Genomic DNA, 21,095 nt, shown 5'->3' with positions numbered 1-21,095 from the left:
TTCATGAGGGAGCTTGTTTCCCCGGGGATTTCCAGCCTCATTTCGCAGACGCGAAGCGTTCCTCTGCTGAGGCAAATGCTAAGATGAGCACCCGGCCTTCAGCTAGCCTTGCAGAGACCCCGCACCCGCCGCTGCCCTCCTCTGCTTCCTGGCCTGGGTGAGGAAGAGGAGCAAAAATGTGAAAGGGGAACCCTACGCTTCTCCTTCCCCTTCCTCCCACCCTGCCCCACAGCCAAGTTTCTGCGGCTGATCTCGCCCGTGCGTGGGAGACCTTGCTTATCGAGGGGTCAGCGCTGGAGGAAGCTTCTACACCGGCAAGTGAGCGGGGAGAGTTCTGAGACCTCAGAGCCTTGCTGGAGGTGATGCTTGGGGCTGGGAACATGGCAGGGTTTGGATGAAGGGCCAGCTGCTCATTTAACCGAGGGTGTTGCTTGCACCCCGGGCACCGCCGAGCTCCGGGTGACCCTCTGGGGATGCTCAGGAGGTGCCTTGCAGAGCCACTATGCATCTCTGCATTGCCCACCTCTGTCTTGTACTTTCCCCTTGGTTGCAACCTGGGGTTGAGGGGATGTGAATGGCAGCAAACTGTAGCCCAAAACCAGGGGAAAATCCAATTGTATCCAAACACTAAACTCAGGACTCAAGCGGAGCAGGAACCTCTGGAGATAACGCGGTGCCTGTGTGTGTGTGTGTGTGTGTGTGTGTGTGTCTGTGTGTCTGTGTGTCTGTGTGTGTAAAACGGCCTTGCAGAATCCCTCAGCTTTAGCAGGGCTTTGAAAAAGATCTGGGTGGTGATTCAAAATCCAGGTTATGACCTGTGACCTTTGGATGAGAAATTGTTGCCATTTAGGATGTGTTAGGAGGTCCATCCTTTTCATCAAATGCGTGTTTCTTCTTGCTGCGGGAGGCAATCACACCGGTATATCATTAACTCGCAGAAAAGGAGGCTGTAAAAGAAGTTGATGGGGGACCTTAGCCCACACCCTGCTGGGGTCTGCTCAGAGCACAATATCCCAGCGACCATGAGATTAAGCTAAAGAGAAAAGTGAAAATGCTTTTCACGATTCACACGCCCTTTAGATTGTTTTATTAAACCATTTGAATAGGGATTTCCCTTTCGGCCGACAACGGGGCCCGGCCAATGCATAGTTCTAGGTTGCTATGACTTAGTTGGTGCTGGCTAATCACAAGTGAGGGCAAATTTCATATAAAATATCTTGGGCCATTGTCAACCTAATGCAGCGTGACAGTGCCAGCACAAAGGGAGATTCATTCACCCCAGCAGGTAATAAGGACGATTTGCCATACCAACCAGGCAGTCTCGAGGGGGGCTGTCAAATACGATCAGAGCAGCGAAATGGAGCCTCACATTCCATTCTCAGGTGGGCGAAGGCAATCCTTTTGTTCGACCATGTTGCTTCTGATAACAGAATACAATTATATTTTTTTTTCTTCCCCGTATCCTATTGACCAGCAGGGCTGTTTTGCATAGCAGTCTTTGGGGCTTGCCTTTTTTTCCTTGTCTTTTTTTTTCGAGGCCAGAAGGGACCCCGATGATCCTTTAACCTGGAACACACCCCGGAGAATTTCACCCCGGTCCTTCCCTGCTCCTTTTCCATCTTCCCCTTTCATTAAGGACTCGGTCCTGCCACAATGAGCTCGCTGTATCTCTGCTAATAACCCCCAATTGGCACACAGCTTGCTTTTGTCCAGAGCCTCCCAGGGCCATCGGACGGTTGGGGAGACGAGGGCTCGGGGTAATTCAGGGCAGTTTGAAGGGCCGAGGGGACCGTGCTGCTTCAGGACTCGAGACAGCGATGAAATATTCAGAAGGCGGCATTTATAGGATGGTGGGAGGGGGGGGATTGGGATGGTGGGAGGGGGGTGATCAGACACCGAGCGTTTCACACATGACCAAGCCAACAGAAAGACAGATAAAACGTACTTGCATTAAGCAGGGTAGGTAGGGAGACATCCATGGTAATGATTAGATCGACAGAGAGATAGCGCGATAGAGCGAGAGATAGAGGGATGCTTGCTTCGCAGGTACCAGACTTGGGTTACTGATATCAGACTGTCCTGCTGATTTGCCTGTCTTGGGGGTCTGGTTACCTGTGATCACCTGGGGTTATTTTGACAGTAGCTAATTAGGGAGAGCATTCCAGCCCTCGACCCACCCTCGGCTCACAGGAGGGCTGGGAGGGCACCAGGGAGCACCAGCCCTGCTTCCAGCACCGCACACAAGGCTGCCGGGCTGCTCTGGCGTCTGACAATCTGGCTTTACCTGTTTCAGTAGAGTCTGAAAGGTTTGGAAGTGCGAGCGCCACACTGGAGGTTGCAGCTCTGTTGTGCTGGGTGCAACGATCACTGTAAGCAGCCAGCCGAAAAAAAAAAAATTAAAAAAAAAAAAGTTCCCTTCAGGTGTTTTAGAGGAACTTGGCCTTCAGGATTCTACAAGCTTGGTAATCCAACCTCCTTCAATCCAACATTCTGTCTTATCTTCATGTTCCCTGGCAGGAATTGCCCACTTAATAATTTCCCTCCAATGATCTGAATCACAGCTAATCTGATCAAATGTCTTTTTAGGGCCTTTCATCTTCCCAGGGATGTGTTGACACTAGCACGCTGGTTCAGAGGAAACAAGAACTCAATCAGAACTTCGTTCAAAACACAGATGGGACCCAAACCTAACCTTTCCTTTACGATATGCAAAAGTGTGGTTAGCTTCTTGTTATTATGCTTTGCATTTGCATAAGGCTTTGCATTTAGGGGCCTGATTTTTAAAAGGATAAAAAAGTTAAAAAAAAATCCCAGAGCCGGATTTTGATGAGAAACAGTGCAGAATCAGCTGGACATGGAACTGGCCTGGCTTTCCGCAAAGGGCATAGGCTGTGGCATCATGCAGAGCCCAGCATGGGTCTGTGGGGCAGCTCCTGGTGGACATCACTTGCTGCAGTGTGGGTACTTCAAAGCTGCATTTCCTCATTAGCTCTTGGAGCCCCCCCCACCCCATTTCAGGGCTTAGAGCTGAAAGCCTCCATTATCTGCAGCCCCCAAGGACTGCATTTTTTGCAAAGCAGGATTCCCCAGACTTGGAGATAAACCCACTTGGGAAATGCTGCTAAAGACTGCGAAACCTGGAACAAGCCTATACACCTGACAACGGCAGCAGGCGTTGGGCTTTCACTGGTGTTTGGCTCCAAACCATTCAGATCAGTCTCTAAATCTACGCCGAGACTGTAGTCTTACAAACAGCTCTCCAAGGCATGGACTTGTTGATCCTTCTGTGTCCGAGGGATCCCGGACAATCATTTAGGCTCTGCTCTTGTCCAAAGCATCCCATGCAATCATGCTCTTCTAGACAAGATCGATGGGAGGTTATATAGTTCTCACAGGTCTTCTCTGTGCAATACAGAGCTGCTCTGGAAAGTCATGGAGCTACTGCCAAGACCTATAATGGCTCTAAGCACAGATAAGGTGCTGGTAAGAAAGTAGCCATGTCCACACAGCTCAGCACAGAGGCAGCTTGAAGGACTGATGTTCTCATGGAATACCCTGTGGAAAGAGAGTGATCCAAGCATAAGCATCACTCCTAGGATAATAAAGCATCATGCAGTACTGGGTGAGAAGAAAAGTCCTCCCTTCTGTCCCTCACCTCTGTAATGTTGTAGGTTGAAAGGATGCTCAATGCTTCGGCTATAGAGTGTAAGCTGAGCTTTCTGTCTCTGTCCTGTATGGACAATACGTCAGATGTGGTCTGTGGTTTCACTCAATAGTGATCACCATTTAAATGGCTTTATGAGTGGTTTTTTATGTGCCATGATATATGAATTTTGTTCATTTTTGCAAATAGGGGGAACTGAGGCAGAGTTTCAGAATCACTTGTGTTCAGAGAGGGACTGTGAGCAGTATTTGTAGGCCACTGGGTGAGGCAGTCACCAGGCTCTGACCTTCCTAAAGCCTCCAGGGTCTTCTCAGGGTAACAACAAGGACTTCCTGACTGATGCTGCTGTGATAGAACAGAAAATCAGGCTCAGGGCACTTGGCTGCTTGGTGTTGAGACTTGGGAGTGACACAGAGTAAAGAAGCTTTAAAGCAGCTCAGGATCTCTTCCTAAAGCTTTGCCTTTGGAAAGTGCTTTCCAATGTACCTAGTATGAATACAGCACATGCTGTCACATCTGGGAATGTGGTCTGTGGAATGATTCACCTTCCCAGCAAGAAGTCTGACCTGTCCCCTTCTTTTATAGTCCTTGTGTTGAGCACGTCCAAGGCCACAGCTCGCTCCCTTCCACCTTTCCTAACAGGTGGAAGGTGCATCTTTGAAAGCAAACAGCAACCATGTGCAAGGATTCCCCTTTTAAGGGGTAAGGGGGTAATTGAGGAGCCTTTGGTGCCAGGCCAGGAGATGCTGTTGCAGGAGACCAACATGTTGAGGTTGGTGAGGATGAGTCAGGGGAAATATGAACGCTGGGAGCAGGGGCTGCTCCAGAGAGGAGCTGAAGGAAGTTTGAGGCTGAGCCAGACAGTTTATGTAAAACCCTTTCAGTTGGTTTATCTGATATGGGATCCTCTATTGCTACAATCGAGAGGAATGTGGTGAAACTGAAGCTCGCCTGCCTCCAAGGCTACGAGAGCCAATATTTTGTTTCCAACGTTCCCTGTATTTTCCCCACAAGCAATGTCAGGCTCAAAGCAACCATGACACCTCTGTGATCCTCCTCCTCCTCCTCTATGATGGGAACAACGCTTCTCACCCTCCAGCACTTGGGCACTGTCTCTGCAGCATGGATGGATCTGTCAGCTGGCGTGTGCCAAGGGGTTCCCTGTTCTCCATCTTCACCTGGTGCCGTGCCAATATTTAATAGTTCTGATTGGCAAACCATTTGCATCTTTGTGAACAAAAAAAAAAAAAAAAGAAAAAAAAAGAAATGTCTTTTAACATTTTTTTCCCACCTTCCCTCCTTTTTTCCCTGGGGAGAAGTATGTCCTGTGCTCTGAGATGTGACCCTTTATTTCTTAGAACCACAGAATTATAGAATGGTTTGGATTGGAAGGGACCTTTAAAGGCCATGTAGTCCAACCCCCTGCAGGGAGAAGGGACATCTCCAACTAGACCAGGTTGTTCAGAGCCCTGTCCAGCCTGACCTTGAATGTTTCCAGGGATGGAGCATCAACCAGCTCTCTGGGCAGCCTGTGCTGGTGTCTCACCACCCTCAGCACAAAAAAAAAAATATTCCTCATATCTAGTCTGAATCTACCCTCTTCTAGTTTAAAACTATTACCCTTTGTCCTAATGCAGCAGGCCCTACTAAAAAGACTGCCCCTGTAGAGGAATTGTAGAGGAATGAAGGCAGGTTAATTAACACTGACAATACACAGCTGTGGGCTGGCTTCAGGGGCAGTGGGCTGGCTGATGTGGATAAGGTGCAGCTGTGGCTGGTTCCTGCTAAGTAGTTAAATAGCTCTAAGGGGATGGAAGGGGAGTACTGGGTGAAGGGAGACCTGGAAGAAGCAGAGGGAGGAGAGAGTGTGCCCTGGGGATGTGGGAGAGACAAGGCGAGGCCCTGGGAGAAGAAGGGGTTCTGGCTGAGGAAAGGTTGGCTGGAAGAGCAGCTGGGAGAAGTCCAGGCACAGCAGAGGCAAGAAGCAGGTGGACTGGACTGAAGAGGCTGAAGAAACAGCCTGGACAGTAGATGAACTTTTGAAACCTTGTGGGGGGTTGGTGGCTGTGCTGGGGCAAGGCGTGGGAACTGCTTACTGAAGTTAACCTGGGATGGGATGGTAAAAGCCTTGTTGCAGCCAGCTAGTTTTGATAGTGATGTGACATGCCCCCACCCTTCTTATAAGCCCCCTCTAGTGCAAAGAGTATTGTAAGGTAGGGGACACCATGTCCTGAATTCTCAGTTCTTGGCTCTGAGGGATCTGCTGGTTGGCAAGTTTATCACAGAGGCCACCTACGCAGAGGACTGGGGTATATTGCTCTCTACAGCTACTTGGAAGGAGGTTGTAGTGAGGTGGGAGGTGGTCTCTTTTCCCAAGTAACAAGTAATAGGACAAGAGGAAACTGCCTCGAGCTGTGACAGGACAGACTTAGATCGAATATTAAGAAAAATTTCTTTACTGAAGGGGTGGTCAAGCACTGGAACAGGCTGTCCAGTCAGGTGGTGGTGTCACTATCCCTGGAAGAGTTCAAAAAGCATGTAGAGGCGGTGCTTAGGGACATGTTTTAGTGATGGATTTGGCAGTGCTGGGTTAATGGTTGGGCTTGATGATCTTAAAGGCCTTTTCCAATGTAAATGATTCTGTCTTGTGCCGGTATCTGGAACAAGCCAGGCTGTATTGCTGCAGGTGGTCCTTGCTCATCCTGCGTACAGATTTCAGGGCCAGCAGGCAATGCCGTTTATGGCAGCACAAGCCAACAGTGACGTCTGCGTATGTTTTTGCAGCTCCTGTGAGCTCTGACTCATCAGTCCCATTGGATTTCATTTCTGCTATTTTGAAAGTAGCTGCGCCTGCAAGGCTGTCAGAGTAAGCCTAAAGAAATCCACTTCTCCTGGGGGTCATTTAACATCTGCTTAACAAGTGATGAGGCTTTGGCCCAAGGTAGCTCTGAGAGGTACCCTTCACAGCTGAGGCCATCTTCTCCAGCCTTGGCTCAGTGTAGGCTCTAATGAGCATGCACTGACTCTTACACCACCAGTGCTTCAGCTCCCGCATCCATGGTGACGAGCGCTTGGTATCAATCTTTTCTGGCATCCTTCCTTTTCATTCAAAGCAATGTAACATGGCTTTTCATTCCAGCCCCTCTGGTTTAGCTTTCACCATGGAGGAGTTCATGGGTGACCCTTCCCACAAGGGAACAGCACAGCTTTCCTCCTGCATCTTGGTGAGGTGGTTCTCTTGATGGATTCAAGGAGAAAACCCCACTGTGCTGACAGCAGCTGGGTAGTCCTCTTTATACTCCAGTCAAAAACAAAATTCACCTGACCGAAGTCAAAGACTGAGCTTCCAAAACTCTCAAAGCTCACTTCACAAATTCCTCACCACCTTCCTCCCCTGCAATCCCTGTGATGTCTAACCTGCAAGAAGGACCCCAAACCACAGTAACTGGGGGGAAACTGAGCTGTCGGGACAGGCCCCCCAGTGTAAGAGCAGGTCTGTGCTGGCTCTAAGTAATAAACGCCAGTCTTCCCCCAGTTTATTGGCTCCTGGAGATTAGGTGTGTATATATATATTTTATTTTTTTTAATCTAGAGTCAATGTAGTGTCAACTGATGTGTAAATCCTAAACATGACAGCTCTGGGTTTGTAATCCCTCAAACCAAGGAGGGAATTGAAACCCTTTCTTGCACTCCCTGGGTGCGTGTCCTACCAGACAAGTGCTGGAAAGACTTTACACCTTCTGCCCCTCAGAGATGGGTGTTTGGGTGCCTGAAGCAGCTGACACAACAGGTAGCTTTCTCTTGTCTTTTAGCTTTGAAAAATGAAGCTCAGAGAAAACCGCATGTCTCCCCCTGCAGTCCTGCTAAGCAGATGGGGTGTTTTCTCCATTTTGCACTGCTTGCTAAGTGACTCTCCCAGGGGCATTTAAGAAGTCTGCAGTGTCAGAAATTCAAGACTTGCAGTCCTACCATGATAGTGTCTTTCCTAGTGTGGAACAGGGAGTAGGAGCCTCCATTCAAAAGCAGACATGCTCATGATGGCTGGGAGGAGTGGCTAAGATGTGGGAACTCTTTCCTTAACTGTCATAGATGTCCAGGAGTTATCTGGGACAAATTTGTTCTTTTCCATGTTGTTTATACGTTAATGAGCCCAAAAAGGCATCAAGTCAGTGTCTTACTCAAAGAGCTATGTTTCAAAAAGGATGGTGACATGGTCCTGGGCAGTAAACGGTTATTGGCATGGGAAGTTTGTCTTCACACAGCAGAGTCAGTGTGACGCATCATCCTGGAGGCATCAAGGTTTCCTTTGCACAGGAACTTCTACACCTTCAGGAGCTGGAAAAGTGGCACACTGAGTGGAAAACCCTTAGATCAGGGTCCATCTCTACTGCTTGGCTGTCTGTTCTCCAGCTGCTAGGATCTGCTTCCTTCCTTGCAAGATGTACAGCCCAGAACCATCTCAAACAAGATATCTTCCTCCCTCCCTTTCTTTCTCCCTTCCCCTTTTTCTTTCTCTCTTCCCTTCCCTTCTTTCCTTTCTTTCTTTCTTTGACTGCACAGATCTCAGTTTTCTTTCTAAGAGCAGTCAGTGGAAACAGCAGTGCCCCCTTTCTAAAATACCACCTAGTTATTCAAGCTGTGATCCAGGACAAGGGACTTGCAATTTCAGCTCCCAACACATCTGAAGGTGGGTTGTGTTGCCTTGTCCCATGAACCTGCTGTTACCACCTGGCCACTGGTTAGGGAGGAGGGAAAGGTTTAGGGTGTCAAGACTGGGGGTGACAGGGCTCAGTGCTATGGATATGAAGGTAGTAAAAGGGGCTGTAGCTTTTAAAGACCAAATAAACCATTATGCTCATTCTTCTGCATCACCACAGTCCTTCCTCCCACATATCTGGGATATCTACCTGACCTGGGGTTAATCATTTAGCCATTCAGAGGAAGATTCAGGGAAAATAGGTCACTGTCTGGGCAGAAGAACACGCAAGAGAAGATTTAATATATAAGGCAATTGAGATATTTATGTGGTTATTCATTTGTCTTCTTCATCCCACAACTTGAGGACGCTCTGTTTGGCTCCAACATCTTCTGCCCACAATTCTGAAGACATTGCTGAATTTAGCATTGCAGTCTCCTGAGGAGATAAGCAGGATTCTCCTCAGGTGTATGGGTAAGGAAGCAGAAGCACAGACCGACTAAAGGATTTTCCCAAAGTCACATAAAAAAGCCCTGTGAAGCAGGAAATCAAATCTCAGGTCACCTCATCCTCGGGCCTCTCAACCGTCATATTGCTGCTGCTCAGACCTGTGGTTTTTGCACCTCAAGATGTTTTTGCTGCTGAGCCAGGGTAGTTGGAGCTGGTCTGCACAGGACATTCAGGCTCTCAGCTTCATGGTCTGGGCTCTTTAAGAAACGATTTCCAGAAGTGACCAGTGACTTGGAGTCCCCTGCATCAGAGGGCAGCTACAAAGCATCCTTACAGGCCCTCTGTATGTCTCAGCCCCTTGTTCACTAACAGTCAACTCCCTCAAAAGGGTTCAGAACAGTGTACCTTGCAGCACCTGCCATCCAAGTCTCTAAGCCCTGCAGGAAAACTCAGGAGCAGGCAGGAGTTAGACAAGCTGAAGGCAGAGCTTGCAGCAGAAGAAATGGGCAACATTTTCTAGCTGACCTTACGCTGCGGTGAAAACAGAGTGGTAAAAATGCTCTTAAGTCAGCTTCCCCAAGAGGCATGAGTCCCTATTAACCTTCTCTTGCCGGATGCCTTTCCAGAAGCTCTCTTCAAGTCATAACGAGCTGCTTGTCTTCTGCTACCAGAACCACCCAGAGAGGAATGAGGCGACCTGACAAATATACTGCGCTTTCCTGTTATCTTTGCGAAGTCTCTTGCATTTTTATATGGCACCTTAATAACCCCTCATTTCCATTACAAGTGCATGCTTTCCTTCTGCTTATCTGTATCTTTATACACTCCTCCTCCATTCCTGCAGCCACACTGCCTCCGGCTACAGGCTGGGGAGCTCTTCAGAGCTCAGCAGGGTCAGGTCTGCTTAGTAATCGGAGGACAGTCCTATAACTTAGGAGGTGGCAGGACGTGATTCACGCAATGGCGCTCTTCCATCTGCGTCAATATTGAACTCGGTGCCTTAAGTTAGGGGTAGGAGCTGTAAACCCAGTGCCCTAATTTCGTAGAGTCATTAAGAGATCGGCTGCAACTTTCTCAAGAGACAAACTCCTAACCTCAGTGCCCGGGGCCAGATCTCAGCTGCTTTGCTCTGCCTGCCTACATTCCCCAGGTAGTTACCATCAGATACAATGCTATTTGCTTCCTGTTGTGTGCTGTTAAGTGGTGGCTGCACTCCACCCCAGGGGTGGCTGCATTTCAAAAGCAGGGGAGTGATTACGGCGTGCACAGGCTGTAAAAGGCATCAGGCTCTTTCTGGGAAGAGGAGAGCCAAGTATAATCAGTGCTTCTTGTGGCAAATCCTATCACAACCTTCCTCGAGCTGTAGGCTTGCAGTAGAGGCTAGCGACAGTGAAGAGCTTAGGTAATGGACCTGGGATTTAGGATGGAGGATCTACAGCCAGGGCTGTCCTCTTAACTCCTTGTTCAGCTGCAGCCAAGTCCTGGCGAATACAGAAATTCTGCAGACCCGCTGGCTGCGTTGCCTGAAGCTCCCTGGGTGTTGGTGAGCTCTGCACACATACGCACAGAGAAATACCTCTGTTTTGAGCTAATGGCTCCTGCTGAAGTCCCGGTGCGATCCATGACCTGTGGACTTCCAAGTCAAGGCCACCCCTCTCATACCCACACAAGAGAAGGTTTTCTACACAAACATCATAGCTGTAGATGCTTTCTTTTCAGTGGCTCTCCACAGAATTTGCAAACATCAGTTCAGCACGTACAGAACCTTCCCAGATAGCCAAAGGCCTCAATCAGGTCTCTCCTGAGCAGAGGAAGGGGTGATTCCCAAGAGATGAGGGCTAACCTACCCAAGCGGCATGCTTTAGCCACTACAGCCATCAGACAGAAGGGGGAAGAAGAATAAGAATTATCATCTCCCTCTCCTGTCCATGGCATAGCAGCATATCAAAAGGCAGCTTCAGTCAGTCACCTTCATCTGGGGGCCAACTTAAATGCCTCTATGCAAACACATGTAGCACGGGGAATAAACAAGAGGGGTTAAAGACCTGCACATGCCTGCAGGGGCATGATCTTATTGGCATCACTGAGACCTGGTGGGATGGCTCCTATGGCTTGATGGAAGGCTACAGGCTCTTTAGAAGTGGGTGTCACCCTCTGTGTCAACGACCAGCTGGAGTGCATGGAGGTTTGCCTGGGAATGGATGAGGAGCCAATCAAGAACCTATGGGTCAGAATTAAAGGGAGGGCAGGGACCAGGGCAGATGACATTATAGTGGGGGTCTGCTACAGGCCACCTGACCAGGAAGACTGAGTGGTTGAGCCCCTCTTTAGACAGACAGGAGCAGCCCCACATTCAAAAGCCCCACTGTCTGTTGGAGGGACAACACAGCAGGGCATAAGCAATCAAGCAGGTTCCTGGAATGCATTGATGGTAACTTCCTTCTCCAAGTGACAGAGGAGCCAGTGAAGAGAGGTGCTATGCTGGATTTTGTTCTCATCAGTGAGGAGGGGCTGGTAGGGAATGTGAAGCTCAAGGGAAGCCTTGGCTGCAGTGACCATGAAATTGTGGAATTTGAGATCATTAAGTCAGTGGGGAGGGTGCACAGCAAGATCACTACCCTGAGTTTCAGGAGAGCAGACTTCGGTCTCTTCAGAGATCTGCTTCGTATAATACCATGGGATAAAGCCCTGGAGGGAAGAGGGGCCCAAGAAAGTTGGTTAATACTCAAGGATCACCTCCTCCAAGGTCAGAAATGATGCATCCCAACAAAGAAGTAGTCAGGCAAAAATGCCAGGAGGCTGCATGGATGAACAGGGAGCTCCTGGACAAACTTAAACACAAAAAGGAAGCCTACAGAGGGCAGAAACAAGGACATGTAGCCTGGGAGGAATACAGAGAAATTGTCTGAGCAGCCAGAGATCAGGTTAGGAAAGCTAAAGTCCTGATAGAATTATATCTGGCTGGACACATCAAGGGCAACAAGAAAAGTTTCTATGGATACTTCAATGATAAAAGGAAAACTAGGGAAAATGTGGGCGCACTCTGAAAGGAGATGGGAAAGCTGGTTATCGGGGATATGGAGAAGGCTGAGGTACTCAACAACTTTTTTTGCCTCAGTCTTTACTGGCAAATGCTCCAACCACACCGCCCAAGTCACAGAAGGCAAAGACAGGGACTGGGAGAATGAAGAACCACCTGCTGCAGGAGAAGAGCAGGGCTGAGACCATTTAAGGAACCTGAAGGTGCACAAGTCCATGGGACCTGATGGGATACATCTGCAGGTCCTGAGGGAATTGATGGATGAAGCTGCTAAGCCACTATCCATCATATTTGAGAGGTCTTGCCAGTCTTGTGAAGTTCTCACTGACTGGAAAAGGGGAAACGTAACCCCCATTTTTAAAAAGGGAAACAAGGAAGACCTGCAGAACTACAGGCCAGTCAGTCTCATCTCTGTGCCTGGCAAGATCATGGAGCAGATCCTCCTGGAAGCTGTGCTAAGGCACCTGGAAAATAAGGAGGTGACCAGTGACAGCCACACTGTCCCACACAACTCCCTTGTCTCTAAACTGGAGACACATGGATTTGATGGATGGACCGCTCAGTGGATAAGGATTTGGCTGGATGGTCACACTCAAATAGTTATAGGCAACGGCTCAATGTGCAAGTAGAGACTAGTGAGTAGTGCCATTCCTCAGGGGTCCATACTGGACCAGCACTGTTAGTATCTTTGTTAGTGACAGGGACAGTGGGATCAAGTGCACCCTCAGCAAAGTTTACATTTGCCGATGACACCGAGGTGTGTGGTGCAGTCGACACTCTGGAGAGAAGGGATGCCACCCAGAGGGACCCTGACAACCTCATGAGCTTCAACAAGGCCAAGTGCAAGGTCCTGCACCTGGGTCAGGGCAATCCCAAGCACAAATACAGGCTGGGCAGAGAACGGATGGAGAGCAGCCCTAAGAAGGACTTGGGGGTGTTGGTGGAAGAAGCTCAACATGACCCAGCAATGTGCACTTGCAGCACAGAAAGCCAACCAAATCCAGGGCTGCATCACAAGAAGCATGGCCAGCAGGTGAAGCAAGGGGATTCTTCCCCTCTGCTCCACTCTCGTGAGACCCCCCCCCCCCCCCCGCAGTGCTGTGCCAGCTCTGGGGCATCCAACATAAGAAGAACACGGACTTTTCGGAGCAAGTCCAGAGGAGACCATGGAGATGCTCAGAGGGCTGGAGCCCCTCTGCTGTGCAGACAGGCTGGGAGAGCTGGGGCTGTCCAGCCCGGAGAAGGGAAGGCTGCAGGGAGACCTTATTGCAGCCTCCCAGTACCTAAAGGGGCTGACAGGAAAGCTGGAGAGGGGCTTACTACAAGGACCTGTAGTAACAGGACAAGGGGGAATGGCTTTAAGCTGAAAGAGGGGAGATTTAGACGAGATATTAGGAAGAAATCCTTCCCTGTGAGGGTGATGAGGTGCCAGCGCAGGTTGCCCGGAGCAGCTGTGGGTGCCCCAGCCCTGGCAGTGCCCAAGGCCAGGCTGGACGGGGCTGGGAGCCACCTGATCTGGTGGAAGGTGTTCCTGCCCTGGCAGGGGTGCTGGAACTAGATGGTCTTTAAGTTCCCTTCCAACCCAAACCATTCTAGGATTCTATGAAAAGGTTCCAAGATTAGTTGGGCCAGAATGGGAGGAAATGGAAGGGGTGTCAGTTATTCTCAGGCACTATACCCTCTACCTCCCTACCAGAGGGTAATGGCATTTGTCCCACCAGCTTATCTGACTGGCTTCTAAGAGAAGTTCCCTTTTGCCTTTCAGAGACTCCAGGGCTGGTCATTGATACCCTTTGAGACATTATATGAAGCCTGAAGTTTCAATTTCTGGATCCCACCTGGGCTTAGGCAAGGGCAAGATGCCAGGTTCCCAGTCCTGTTAGAACTGGACTCATCTGTTCATGCTCAGAAACTGAGCCTTCACACAGCTTATGAACTGCATGATGCATCTTTTGTAGGAAGCTGGGATCCTCCAGAGTGGACAGATGCTGAACAAGGTTTTTTTAAAATCACATTGTGGAACTGAAGGTTCCTGCATTTTCCTTTTTTGGTTCTAGCCCTCAGTGACTTACTAACCTCACAATGCGCATTGAGAACATGTTCCAGGACATTGCTCATACTTTCAGCTTGTAAGTTCATGCACATTATTTGATTTGCATATTGTTGTATTTGGTACTCTTCCCAAAGCAAAGTGGTGTTGCACCAGTGCTTGCTTAAGCCTTCAGTCCAGCCGGGACCTCTCTGCAAGCATGCAGTTTTTATTTCTCCCCAAGAACATGTTGGCTTTTTGACTTGGAGTATTAAACTCTCTTCACATTAGTAAAGCCTGGAAGCATCTAGAGGGCAAAGATTAAGCCAAAATGCTCAGAGAAAGCTCAGATCAGCAAAATGCAGTGCAGAGAAGGCTTGAGTGGTTTTGAGTAGGCACCTCGTTAGCTGATGCAAAGCTCAGTAGAAGCTGGTGAAGCTGCATCACCTGAAAACCTGAGCTTCTGCCTTGATGGATCCATTCATATTCCAACTCTGTCCTAGCCAAACCATCTGAAATGTGTCAGAGACATGTGTTCTTGGCTAAGTGGTCTATAGGCACAAGGTGACCTCGTGGGGGGAGTGGTTAAGGGAGGCCAGTTATCAGAATTCTTGTGTCTTCTTGGAATTACCACAGAGGTTTGAGAAAATCCCTGTTTGTGGTAAAAATGTCATTTTGCTGTAACCAAAAAGCATTGCAGTGGCATTTTCTGAGGTGCGGTGTTGAACTCCAGGGTCATTTCTAGTGAATGACAAAATCTCATGCGACCAAAACTGGGGGAGGGGGAATAAAAACTGATATGTTGATATATTCCTCATTTAAAAACCAGTTTGAAGTGTTTGGTTTTCATTTTGGCACAGTGTAGAAAAAAAGCACTGTCACCCAGGAAAGCCAGGCTAATGCTGAGCTGCCCTTCCCCACCCAGCTCCAGCTAGGATGAAAGGCTATGGAGGAAGGTCTCCACAGAGACTAAGGCTCCTCAGTCCCTAACCATGACATCTTTTGGCTGATCCCACCTACCAGCCTGAGGCAGTGGGCAGAAAAGGAAAGCTCATTTCCCGTCCCCTTGTCAGGTAATCGGGCAAGTAAGTAAAACTTTGAATAGATGCAAGTTGTCATATACTGAACACAGTCTCTAAGTGAACTGGACAGCCTGGTTAAAAAAAGGTGGCCTTAGGATGGAGGGTGGGGACAATGTATAGTTTACATAGTGAGGATTGGGGAGTATCTGGCCATGCTGGCATTATCCTATCTTCCAGCCATCAGCAGCTCTCCCAGTCAAGGAGGAAGAGGTGCTTTACCTGGTGCTGGTCCCACCACAAAGGATGGAGGCTGTCATTAAGTGTATACCTGCATTTTCCATGTTCCAGGAACATAGCCCAAATTCTGTGCATCTAAAGCCAAGACAGTAGCTCAGGGTATCACTATGTGGTGCATTGCCTGCAAAGTACCATATAGTATCTTCTGTATGTCCCCTGAAACTCAGGTTTGCCCTGCTTTTTGTTTTGCCATGGCCCTGTGCTAAGACCTTAGGATAACCTTAGTCGAAACTTCTTGGCTGACCTCAGTGGTCTTGAATCAAGCCTGGTCCTGCCTACACAGGAGCTTATTTCTTAGGATAAGAAAATGTCTTTGGAGTAGTTCCAAGCTGGACCAGAAGGAAGAGAAGAGTTTCCTGGCCTTCTGCCATGCCTTCGAGTGAAGGTGTTCACAGGGCTGATCAAAGCCACGCGTGGTCCCTTCACTGGCCGCTATTCATTGATTTCTCTCTTTCACAGCTACCAGGGAATCAGCCTTTGTCCATGCCATTGCCTCTGCTGGAGTGGCTTTTGCGGTGACCAGATCCTGCGCCGAAGGCTCAGCCACCATCTGCGGCTGTGACACCCGCCACAAGGGCTCTCCTGGGGAAGGCTGGAAATGGGGGGGCTGCAGCGAGGACGTGGAGTTTGGGAGCATGGTGTCTCGGGAGTTTGCGGATGCCCGCGAGAACAGACCAGATGCTCGATCAGCCATGAACAGGCACAACAACGAAGCTGGAAGGACCGTAAGGACATTTAGTTTCACCTATTTCAATCTCCCTTCAACCTTTTCTTACTGTCCATAATGAACAGTGGGAGGGAGCTGAGAGGAATAACCAAACATAAATCTGGGAAGTTCTACATCATGAAGTGATGATACCTGTCCTATGGTAGTTCTTGTCAGGGAGGTGATCGATATACTTGACCTATGAAAGTTAGAAGTAAATTCACCCACCCAGATGTAAATGTCTACCTTGAAGGCAGCTGTCCAGACCTCTTTTATAGAGAATGGGTCAAGACAGACAGGTCTAGGATGGGATTTCATCCCAGCTTGAAGGAGACATTTGAAATAGCCCAGTTAATGATGCCCTAACTGTGCCTGTTCCCTTCCATTGGCTGTTGGAAGAAGATGCGGAGTACAGCCAGAGATCTCTGTACTGCAGACACCTGAAGTTAAGAGAGAAGGATCAGGGTTTACAGGGAGGATTCAGCTCCTTAAGCAAATGAATCTTAGTATAAACTGAGATATCCTGAAGTATCCAGCCTGTCCTTGGACTGCTACTGGGAATGACTGTGTATCTCCTGCAGGTCCTCTGCCATCTTGGGATTGATGCTTTAGACACCTCTGGAGCTCACAAATGGGATTAGATGCCTGTGTTTAGGCAACTGAATCGTAGCTTGAGTGCAGCTGTCCATTCCCCTGGGATCACCACTCTGCTCTGTAGGCTGGAGGGTGGGGAAGAGCAGGAGAGCATTTCCTACCACCCCTCTTTCTCAACACTCTTCTATTTCCCAGAGAATATTTAAAGGAAATAACAGGCAGTGTGACTCTGGTACCTCCTGATTAAACTTGGACCATGCCCCAGAGCCGGTTAATCTGTTTTTGCTTCAAATAGTCATGGAGTAAAATGTATAAGGGAACAGAAAGTACAAAACCTTGCCCTCATCTCAGTGACTGCTTCATACACAGTGAATCTTTTCCATAAAGTGGGACAATCCCAGTGAGAGGACATCCTGGTTTTCATGTCAGGAATAGCTTGTAGATACCAGAAGAACATAATCTAAGGGAAACAATTTATAAATCTGAACCACAAAGCTCTTGCTAATGGAGACCATGCTTCTACTTCTCAGGTAACAATGTTTTGTCTCAGGTAGTGAACTTGAGATAGCTTATCCCTCAGTGGAAGAAAGATACCTCGCTGTGATCAGAAGGAAAATATGGGCTTGTTCCCTCAGCAGAAGGCCTTACATACGTCTAGGAGAACATATGACTGCAATGAGCTATAGCAAAGCCACCACAGTTGTACTGTGAGAAGAAACGGCTGTCCTCAGGCAGGACAGGGCTCCCCTGTGAATTCCCCAGGTAGACACCATCAAAGTCCAGTGGAGTTATCCCACCTCACACCACAGAAAGCCTGGTTTCAAATAGGGAATACAACCTTTCAAAATTAAATACCACCAGAAACAAGAATTGTCTGCCATGTAGATGACTACAAGCAATAATTTGGTCTCCTCCAGCACTGGCCCAAATTATCCCAGGTACCCCAAGGCATCATGCATTGCTGGTGGCCATTGATGGGGTAGGTAACGAGACAAATAGGACTGTGGAGAAGCTGGGTAGAGTGGAAAGGAGGGATTTGCCTTAAAGTGAGAATCCTTGGATTGAGCTTTGAGCAAACATCCCTGTGACCACAGGCCTGCAGAGCTCTTTTTGCTCTAAGTCTCATTCCTTGACACCGAGTTATCTTCTGACATTTTAGAGATGTCAAAGATTAGACAGCAGGTGACACCACCATCTGAAATCCTACTGCTTTATAAAGCACTAGTGTTTTCCAATCTTACGTGCCAGCATTCATGGGGTAGCTCTTCCAGGCCTCCATACTCAAGTGTTTCCAGCTAAACCTGAGCCATAGGCAACACTTCATATTAGTTCCCATATGAACTCAAACCCTACCGCTACACCAGAAGCTTTGATTAAGTTCAGCATGATTATATGAACCAAACATTTTGTGGTTCTCCCTCATGGCTAATTACAACCTCCTCTGCGGCGGGCGATACTCCGTAAATAACACAGGAAAGCACCTGGTGAACACCAAGGTGCTGATTCATGGCAAATCTTTTGGACTCAGGCTGGCACTAGTCTGTTCACGTACTCGGAAATTTGCTGATCAGCCTGAAAATGCAGATTATCAAGTAAGTTGCATAAGGTTGTCTCCCACCTCAGAATACTGTGGGGCAACACCTCTAGAAACTTTTAAACTAATTTCATAATAGCAATTCATATAGTGAATAGCAAACTTCTGGGATCAATAATCACCTTTCCATTTATTCCAGGACAGCGTTTTGCGTTGAAGTCTGAGCCTTTCAAAATAAAAAGTTGGGCTCCTATTTTTTTTCTTTGAAATGGTTTTAGAAAAAAAAACATAAGCCTGGCTTAACAACAAAAATACATCGCTTTTCAGGTTTCCAAACATAGCCGCAGCAAGGCTAGACCCTTGTTTGTTTAAGTAAACATGAAACATACATATAGGATGGAATTCTATGCTAGATGGTTAAAACATTTGATATTTCTTTAATTTCCAGTGGAGTGGCTGTGTACTTCGTTTATGAAGACATTGTTTTAGTAGGTTTGTGTGTTCTTTACTCCTCTGCCCTATGTGTCTGAATTATGTTCTTGTGGGACAGTACTGCAACGTTCACACATGAACACTGAGAAGACAGAAGTTAGTATGCACAGAAATATTTTCCGCCCTTAGTAAAAGCACTTGGTAGGTGCTTGAAGTTGGAGTGGGAATCAGAGATAGTCACTGGGAAACAAAATTAAATTGCAGGGGTTTTATCTGCCTTAGACCAGGCATCTGTACAGGGCATTGACTGGAGGATAAGATGGGTTTTGTTCACAAGTGTAAATGTATCTATGAAAACATTGCATTTTTTTAGGAAATCTTGGCTAAATAGCAGAATGCAATATGTGTTTTGATCACAGACTAACATCTTCCTCCTTCTTTGCCTTTCCTCTCCTCTTTTTCAGTCTATTATTGAACTCATGCATCTTAAGTGCAAATGTCATGGCCTCTCAGGCAGCTGTGAAGTGAAGACCTGCTGGTGGTCTCAGCCAGACTTCAGGGTCATCGGTGACTACCTCAAGGACAAGTACGACAGCGCTTCCGAAATGGTGGTGGAAAAACATCGAGAATCCCGTGGCTGGGTTGAAACCCTCAGGCCCAAATACAACTTCTTCAAGGCTCCAACTGAGAAGGACCTGGTTTACTATGAGAACTCACCAAACTTTTGTGAGCCCAACCCTGAGACAGGTTCCTTTGGAACCCGTGACAGGATCTGTAATGTCACTTCCCATGGGATTGACGGTTGTGACCTTTTGTGCTGCGGCCGCGGGCACAACACAAGGACTGAGAAACGGAAAGAGAAGTGCCACTGTATCTTCCACTGGTGTTGCTACGTCCGCTGCCAGGAGTGCATACGAGTCTACGATGTCCACACGTGCAAATAAAGCAGACAAAACCCTTCGCTGGGCTCCAAGGGGAGAAACAGATTTGAGCCTACTTCCTCTGAGGTTGCAGACATGAGAGAAGTCTACATTTTTGATAATAAAAGAATAAAAACTTTTTAAAAGGCTAAAACTGGTTGGATAGAATAGGTCTAATGACTTCTGGGCTATCCCAAGGTACATCTGGCAGTCACACAAGTTATGCCCCAACGATGCCTCCTCTAGGAGACAGCGGCTTTTCAACCAGCCGACAACACAGAGCTGGAAAGAAGAGCATTAGCAAAAGCATGGATTTGCTCTGCTCTCACCCACGTGAAGTGACTCGTGATTAAGTGTCCTTTGAAAGACTTGCATCTTCCCAAGTATCTCCTTTTCCCTCAGCCAGGCAGAGGCTGTTGGACAGCAGCACTAAGCTTTCTGAGATCTATCTACATACCCAAACGGCCGGACTCTGTGTATAATGTGAGCAACAACAACAGCAGCAAAAGAAATCAAAGCAGATAAATTAATGATTTAAGGGGGAAAAAAACCAACCACAAAACACAAATACTCCTTTGCTTTTGCCATGGAACTGGAGAAGTCTACAAGTATATCCTAGAGCTGTAGAGTGGGCAGGCTCTTTGCGTGAACTTTGTAGCATAGTAGCTTCTGCCAGATTTGGCATAGGATTTAGTCACGTCTGTAGAGAGGGAGGGAGGGTGAAGGAGAGGGAGAGAAAGGGAGAGAACTGCTGATGTTTTCCTGCAAATGCCCTGTTGGCACCCAGGTGAAGTGCACGGTATGGAAAAGTTCAGTGCCTGATATGTGAACTGAAGAGGACTCGGTGTGTGCATTGAGGAGAAAGTCCCACCAACAGAGATGTTGCTCCAGCTGTGGCCTGGTATGTGGCTCAGCCAACAAGTCTTCCTTGGAAAATGTGCGGTGCAGAGCGAGTCTCCCGGGGTTGGACACGTGCTTCTGGGCATAGGACATCCAGCTCCTCAGCATCCCAGCTTGTTCCTGTAGAAGAGTAAAGGGAAGGGAAAGCATTCAACCCTCCCACCTCATCAGAGAACACCGTCACCAACAGTGGAAAGTGCACTTACTCCATCCACTTTCTGCACCTCATGCAGGCTGCTTCCTTCTGGGCACTTAGCAAATGCCCTAGACCACAAGTCTGTTTGGAACATGACTCTGAAGGACTGCTTGTCACCCATTAATTTACATGATGGTGAACCAACCCACCACCACCACACCCCACAAGCTGGAACAGTTTCAAACTCGGGCCAAATTTTGTTCCACACCTAATTTCTACAGCCTTTCCCATGTCTAAAAGTGGCACAGATTAAAATGCACAAAACCCAGACTCGGAACCAGCCCAGAGCTTGGGCATGTTTGGACACAGAGCCAAATCCCAGCTTTGCAGTACTGGCCCATCTCTGCTGTTCACCTCTGACTCCCCATCTTTGCATGCTGCTTTACTTCTGGTTTCAGGTCAGGATTGCCAGTTTACAGAAACAGCTCTCACCTCCTCCGTGGGCATCAGGGCTTCCTTCAGCCGTGGGTATCAGGTGTGACTCTCAGCCCATCACCTTAGTATTTACAGCACTGTAACTCTGCTTGAGTTATTCCTGGTCAATACTGAGATAAATGAGTGGTTAATCAAGAACAGAGTGGCAGCCTGATGAGCCTCAGATGCACTTGTCCTGTG

The 21,095-nt window shown here is 48.1% G+C and overlaps 1 protein-coding gene across 1 annotated transcript in view; it reads left to right on the top strand.

Annotated features, from left to right (window-relative positions):
- Positions 1-20,019, top strand: part of WNT3A (Wnt family member 3A) — a 91,667-nt gene extending 71,648 nt beyond the window's left edge. Inside the window, exons 3-4 of the mRNA XM_056336575.1 lie at positions 15,658-15,923; positions 18,929-20,019. Of these exons, the coding sequence (XP_056192550.1) occupies positions 15,658-15,923; positions 18,929-19,408 (746 nt within the window). The 3' untranslated portion in view covers positions 19,409-20,019. The remainder of the gene's footprint in view (positions 1-15,657; positions 15,924-18,928) is intronic.
- The last annotated feature ends 1,076 nt before the right edge of the window (positions 20,020-21,095 follow it).

This window comes from Falco biarmicus, chromosome 4, assembly GCF_023638135.1.
Source record: "Falco biarmicus isolate bFalBia1 chromosome 4, bFalBia1.pri, whole genome shotgun sequence".
In the NCBI taxonomy this organism is placed as follows: domain Eukaryota; kingdom Metazoa; phylum Chordata; class Aves; order Falconiformes; family Falconidae; genus Falco; species Falco biarmicus.
Note: the sequence above shows the minus strand (reverse complement) of the source record. Positions and strands in the feature narration are given on the sequence as shown.